The sequence below is a fragment of the Octodon degus genome, unplaced genomic scaffold (assembly GCF_000260255.1).
Source record: "Octodon degus isolate 3935 unplaced genomic scaffold, OctDeg1.0 scaffold00065, whole genome shotgun sequence".
In the NCBI taxonomy this organism is placed as follows: domain Eukaryota; kingdom Metazoa; phylum Chordata; class Mammalia; order Rodentia; family Octodontidae; genus Octodon; species Octodon degus.
In genome coordinates, this window is record NW_004524641.1 from 10,749,555 (window position 1) to 10,756,444 (window position 6,890).

Below are 6,890 nucleotides of genomic sequence, written 5' to 3' on the forward strand. Positions count from 1 at the left end.
TTTTTGCTAATCCAGGGATTGAACTCAGGCTTTTATGCTTGCCAGGCAAGCAGTTATTCTACTGAGCCATGGGGGCCTGCCTTACCTTTATAATTTGTTACTCTTCTAATGATCATAAAATTTTAGAAAAATTTATGCTAGTAATATTATTGGCTTTTTTACATTTTTACAGTTTTAATTAGAAGTACTCTGAGTAATGATAACAATATGCAATGTATTAGCCGTTATTACCCTTTTATCATCTTGTTTTGAAATTTTTTTTTATTTTTCTCTTTAAAATAAAAAATAAAAGTACTAATAATCTTTTATGTATTTATTTTACTAGGTTCGATATTAATGTGCTGGCAAAATTTTCTGCTTGCCTAGCAGATCAGCATTTGTACTATAGTCCAGTAATGGGAAAAATAGCTGATATTGTAAATAGGAAGTTGGAATCTGTACAGGACTTAAGGTAAATTTATTTAAGGACTTGTATTATGATACAAATGTCTCCAGCTTTGGATGTAGAAATAGATTTGCCGGTTGTGTTTATGGGACTTATGGCTAATATACTCTCCTCATCTATAAAGCAGTAATATCTGCTTTGCAAGATTGAGGCTGGGATTAGAAATAAGATAAAGTATACCTAATTCCATAGAGAACTGTGAAGGGGCGGGGCTGTTGAGATTTTTATCATGCAGGCTAACAGATTTGTGTGCTACATTTTCTTTTCCTCTTTCCACCTTCTCTTCCTCCTCTTCCTCCTTCTCTTCTTTGTTTTATTTTTTTAATTTTTGGTACCACTGATGGAATCTAGGGCTTAATGAATGTTGGGCAAGTGCTCTACCAGTGAGCTGTATCTCCACCCCACCTTACATTTCATCATGTGCGCAGGCCAAAGACATTAGTTTCCTACGTCTAAGGGAAGGGCGTGGAGAAAGGAAAGAGAGCAAACATTTGAATGTAAACCTATGTAGTTTAGTCCCCAAGTATCTTTTGAGATAAGCATCTATACCTTCTTTTGCTGCTTCAGAGGCTAAGCTCTGTGTGTTCAGACAAAGCCTTTCTTAGTTGCCCAGGCTGGGCCTGAACCAGCCATTCATAGGCCTCATTATGATTCCCAAGACTCCCCTTTATGTCCTTTCCATTTTGCATACCTTATAGCCTTGTTTTTGTAGTTTTATGGGTTTTGGAAGCCTATTGTATAAAATAGTCCATTGAAGATACAGGAATTAGGGTCAGGACAAAACCAGTGAAACAACTTGGCAAAATCTGTTGAAGTCACAGAGACTCAGGGCACATTCACAAACCATAGAATCCAGGATTCCTCTGTGATTCCTGAGCACTGAAGTGGAGCCAGTCAGAAAAGTGCATTTTTAGTTATTCATTTATGTAGTCCACGAAAGCAAGTGAGTCTCTGATCAGAGGGTGCAGGGCCAAGTGAGAGTTGTTTTTTTTTTTTTTTAATTTTTATTTATTTATTTATTTATTTATTTATTAATGTGTGTGTGTGTGTGTGTGTGTGTGGCTAGCTCAATCCACCAGGGGGCAGGGCTGGCTGGCATGTGGTGCTGGGGGATTGAACCGCAGTCCCTGTGCTTTGAAAGCTTGTTCTAAGTAGGTGCCTTAGACCACTGAGCCATCTCACCAGCCCCCAAGTGAGTTTTTAATTAGACAGGGCCCCAAATTCTTTTTTGCACGAGAGAGAACCCAGTCCAGGAATTTCCAGTCCTAAAGAGTCCTTTCCCTGTTCTCTCAGCAGCACATAAACTCTTTCTACCTTCAATAAATGTACATCTCTGCTCCCTTTTCTGTGTGTCTTGTCCAAATCTTTGTCTAGGACACAAAAAACCTGGAAAAAATTTCTCTAGGACCCATTAACCAGTAAGGACACTTTAGTAATTTTGAAGTCTTTCATGGTGCCTAGAAAAGTGACTTATGCCCTTTAAGTGTTTATTGAGTGAAGGAATGTTTAGTGCCACTTCACGTTTAGTATGCCTTACTGTTGTATAAACACCAACAAAGCACGGATTACTAAAACATGACTTTCATGAGCATTTTATTAGTAAGTCGGGTGTGGTGGTACACCTGACTGGGGGGCTGAAGGAGGAGGATTGCAAATTCAAGCCCACCCTGCTCAATTTAGCAATTTACTGAGAACCTGTCTCAAAATAAAAATTAAAAAGGACTGGGGATATAGCTCAGTGCAGAGGTCCTGGGTTCTAGCTCCAGAAAGGAGTAATAAAAAATTGAACTTGCAAAAATAAAAAATGAGGGGCCGGTGAGATGGCTCAGTGGAATAAAAGCTTCCCTGGCAAGTGCAAGGGCCTGAGTTCAATCCCCGGTTCCGAAAAAAAATTAAAATTAAAATAAATAAATTTTGAAAAAATGATACTTTCATGGGCTATTTGTCCAGATTATTTCTCTGTAAATTTCACTAATTTTTTTCCACTGACAGCTGTCTGTAGAACAAGGAATTCTGTACAGTTAGTAAAAAAAAAACAAACCTGTTTTAGTTATTTCTGGCTAAAAGTATTTGATTACTAGGAAATCTGAGTTTTAAGTCCCAGCAATATTTAAAACAAAAAACTTGGCTGGGCATGATGGTGCTTATAATCCCAGCACTTGGGATGCTGAAACAAGAGAATTGCCACTAGTTTGAGGCCAGCCTGTTCTATATAATGAGTTCAAGACCAATGTAGTAAGACCCTGTCTCAAAACAAACATGAAAGCTAGAAAGATTTTATGGTATAAAACAATCTTTTCACCAATTCTTTCCCATATCCAATTAGTTTTGGAATATGTCATTTTCTTTTTCTTGTTTTGATACCAGGGATGGAACTTAGGACCTTGCGCTTGCCAGGCAGACGCTTATGCCGCCAAACTATATGCCTGGCCCCTATTTCTTCAATAATATAAAAATCTTTGTGTCTTTTTGCTTTTTCAGGTCATTGTCCATCTTGATGATCAACATATCTTCTTTAATATCACAGCGTTTTCAAGAAAAATTAATAAAGAAAACAGAACTTCTTTTTGACACCATAGATTCTTCCCAGATCAACACTGCAAGAAAAATAGTACAGTTTCTTGGAGGTGTTAAAGGTACTCATTACCCGCTATTAGAGCGGTGTAATAAGGTGTTTTTAAACAATTGGATGGACCTTGATTTGGATTTCATCAGTAATATACTTACTATATACCAGTTTCTACAGTTTTATAGTTTTGAGTTTATTTCAGTGGCTAGAAAGAGGCTCACTAAGATGATTCCTTCGTTAGATCACCCTGAAAGCTTTGTAAAACTGTTTGTTGCATTGGGACCAGTGGCAGGACCTCAAGAAAAACAACAGTAAGTTCATCTTAAAATGCTCTGTTTTCGGGGCCAGGGAGATAGCTCAGTAGAATAAGTGCTTGCCTGGCAAGCGCAAGGGCCTGAGTTCAATCCCCGGTTCCACCAAAAAAAAAAAAAGCTCTGTTTTCTTGTTTACAATATGTGGAGGCTTTAAGCTTTGTCTCCCTGATCTCTGGAAAGCACAGAAAAGACTTTACTAGACTATTTAAGGGTAAATAATCTATTGTGTTGTGCTCCTTGGTTTTTTTTCTGGTTGGTCTTATTTGCTTATTTATTTATTGTGTTTGGTACAGGGTCTTACTATGCAGCTCAGACTCCTAGTGATCCTTCCGTTTTTAGCCTCCCCAGCACTAGGATTACAGGTGTGTGCCACCAGGCCCGGACTCATTGGCCAGCTCAGCATGCTTGGGACAGGAGGGGGGCTGGCAAAGTACATGGTTCCTGGGTCAAGCCCTGGTGCTGTGCTTGCCTAAGTAGGCACTTAGTCCCCTGAGCTGTCTCCCTGGCCCATTATTCTCTTTTATATCTTCTACCGTTAGTCTGCTGGTATGTTCTATAGTTGGCCAAAAAGTCCATGGTTCTATAGCAACACAGAAAAGACAAGGGAAAGCACCATTTAAGTTCTTTTTATTCTCTAGTCTTAGGGCCTTTCCCACCCAGCATGAATGTATGGAATATTTAGAACTATGGTCGTCCAAATCCTGGACCCTGTTTTATACTTTTTCTCTTCAATACATTCATCATCAGAGTACTTTAGGCACAGTGCCATCTGTCCCTACATCAGGGCTGAGTGGATTTGTCTGGATTATCTCTTAGGAATTTCCAGATTTGCCAGATATTAATATAGGTAGAAATACCTGGTGTATAAAAATGAACAGGACCCAGGAGATGGCTCAGTGGAATAAGCGCTTCCTTGGTAAGCGCAAGGGCCTGAGTTCAGTCCCCTGTTCTGCAAAAAAAAAAAAAAAAACAGTTAAAAATGAACAAATATTAAATTTACATATAAGATTATTATGACTGGTAGACAAGAATACCTCTACTAGATTGGACTCCTAGCAAACCGCCCATTTACAGCCTCCCAAGTGCTGGAATTACAGGCATGTGCCACCACACCTAGTCTCAATTGCCATCTCAGTGTGCCCTGGGGGAGGAGCTGGCCCCTGTAGCTGCTTACATAAGCTTTAATCTGCTGAGCTGTTTAGCCAGCCTTTAAGAGTTTTGAATTACATGAAAGAGATTGTATCTAGATGGAAAGACTTGATTGTTTTACTTATTTGTTTGGGTTTTTTTTTGTTGTTGTTCTGGATTTTTGAGACCAGGTCTCACTCTTGTTTAGAGTGACCTCAAACTCATAGTGATCTTCCTGTCTCAGTTTCCCAAGTGCTGGGATTACAGATGTGCTACCACCCCTGGCTACAGTATTTTTATATTTTATTTATTTATGGTACCAGGGATTGAACTTGGGACCTTGCACTTGCCAGGCAGGTGCTTATGCTGCTGAGCTATCTCCCCGTCCCAGTATGATTATTTTACTTTATTTATTTTATTTATTTTTAAAATTTATTTATTTATTTATTTATGTGTGTGTGTGGCCAGCTCAGCCCACCAGGGGGCGGGGCTGGCTGGCATGTGGTGCTGGGGGATTGAACCATGGTCCCCGTGCTTTGCTTAGCTTAGCTTGTTCTAAGTAGGTGCTTTAGACCACTGAACCATCTCACCAGCCCCAGTATGATTATTTTAAAACCTTATTGGAATCATTTTTGTCACTCTTGGTGACAAGAGGCCATACAGAACACAAGCAAGAAAAAAATTTGTACTGAAGTAGGTAGGAAAAGCTTTGGTGCTGGGCTGGTTGGTACATGCCTATAATCCCAACACTCGGGAGGCTGAGGTAGGAGGATCGTTGTGAATTTGAGACCAGCCTGGGCTACAAAGTGAGCTCAACCCAGTGTGAACTGCATAGCATAACTCTGTCTCAAAAAGACCAAAAAAAAAAAAAAAGAGAGAGAGCGAGAAAGCTTCAGTGAGAAGCTGCATTTGAAACACTTGATAAGGCTGGAGAAAAAGATGACATGAAAATACCCAGTATATACAGCAATTAACCACTAAGAAGAATATACGCAGTGTTTTATTTGTTGAAACTGTACTTCCGATTTGATTTGAAACTGTCTCATTGCTGTTTATCAATAAAACTTTGAAAAAAAGAAAAAGAAAAGAAAATACCCAGTATAAATAGAAAATTTATCCTAGTATCCTCAAATTTTATCTTTTGGGATTTACCTTCTGTATTGTTCCAAAAGACAATCTTGATCTTTTTATTATTGTAGCACTTTGATTGCAGTTTCAGAATGATCCATCTTTGTTAACTTTCACTTCGTAGCATTATAGCAAATGTTTATTTAGTATATAAGCTTTTTGTTAATATGAAGGTAAATTGACTTTCTGGTTAGATCTTACTTAATTTTAAAACATTGGGGTATTATTAGCTCCTTTGCTGTCTAGTACTGTATAATTTAACTGAACTTTTTTTTTTTTTAAAGCTGGTACAGGGTCTCATTACACAGCTCGGAGTCTAGTGATTCTCCTGTCTGAGCCTTCCCAGTGCTGGGATTACAGGTGTGTGCCACCATGCCTGGCTTCAGGCCAGCAAGGTGTACCTGGAGTTCTGGGGCCAGCACGGCATGTAGTACTGGAGATTGAACCTGGTTCCTTGCTCTTGCCAGGCAGGCGCTTAGACCACTAAGCTATCTCCCCAGCACTAACTGAACAATGTTTTATAAACATTATAATTTTCTTATTTGAAAAAGTATTGAAGACTTTTTTTTTTAAATAGTTAAGGATTAGCCTATATGTGGCCTTAATTGCTTTGAAGAAAATACATACTTTTTAAATTAATAATATATTTTCTCCAAGTATGTGGAGAGAAAATTGGAATTACAGACTGAATTCAATTTTTATCTGTGTCTTCTCTACCTGTTGGTAGGGAACTGGTTTTTTGTTTTCTTTTTTTTTTAATTGCAAACTAATTTTTGTTTGTCAACATAATTTTGTTTTCTTCCAGACTTAAGTCAACTCTATTACTGATGTCCGAGAAACTGACCAGCCGGCAAGCCTTGGCAGTGGTGGAAGCAATGGAACAAATGGAAAGCAGAGATTCACAGCTGATTAAAAAGTAGTCTTTCCTAAAATTGATGCTATTAAATTTACCTGTCACTTATAGGTAGCTAACTTTTGTGAGTAAAAATTGTTTTCTATATTAGGGCAAGCAGTACAGCTCAGTGGCAGAATGCTTGTCTAGCACCTGCAAGGTCTTGGCTTCCATTCCCAGCACTGCAAAAGAAGCTGTTGTGGAACAGTAAGGGCTGAGCGCTTACGCCAGTATTTTCACATTTTAATTTCCTTTTTATCAAGATAGAAGGCTAACAAAATTATTTATTGTGTCTTTGTTTTTTTTTATTTTTTTTTTAATTTTTATTTATTTATTTATTTTGTGTGTGTGTGTGGCCAGCTCAGCCCACCAGGGGGGTGGGGCTGGCTGGCATGTGGTGCTGGGGGATTGAAC

General features: G+C 38.6%; 1 protein-coding gene across 4 annotated transcripts in view; it reads left to right on the forward strand.

Annotated features, from left to right (window-relative positions):
* Fastkd1 (FAST kinase domains 1) overlaps positions 1-6,890 on the forward strand; it is a 51,691-nt gene that overhangs the window by 16,352 nt on the left and 28,449 nt on the right. For 3 of the 4 annotated variants that reach the window (XM_004634775.3, XM_023719075.1, XM_023719074.1), the window contains exons 4-6: positions 326-451; positions 2,927-3,325; positions 6,390-6,500. In XM_004634775.3, coding sequence (XP_004634832.2) covers positions 326-451; positions 2,927-3,325; positions 6,390-6,500 — 636 coding nt within the window. The remainder of the gene's footprint in view (positions 1-325; positions 452-2,926; positions 3,326-6,389; positions 6,501-6,890) is intronic. The other variant, XM_023719076.1, reaches the window with a different exon arrangement.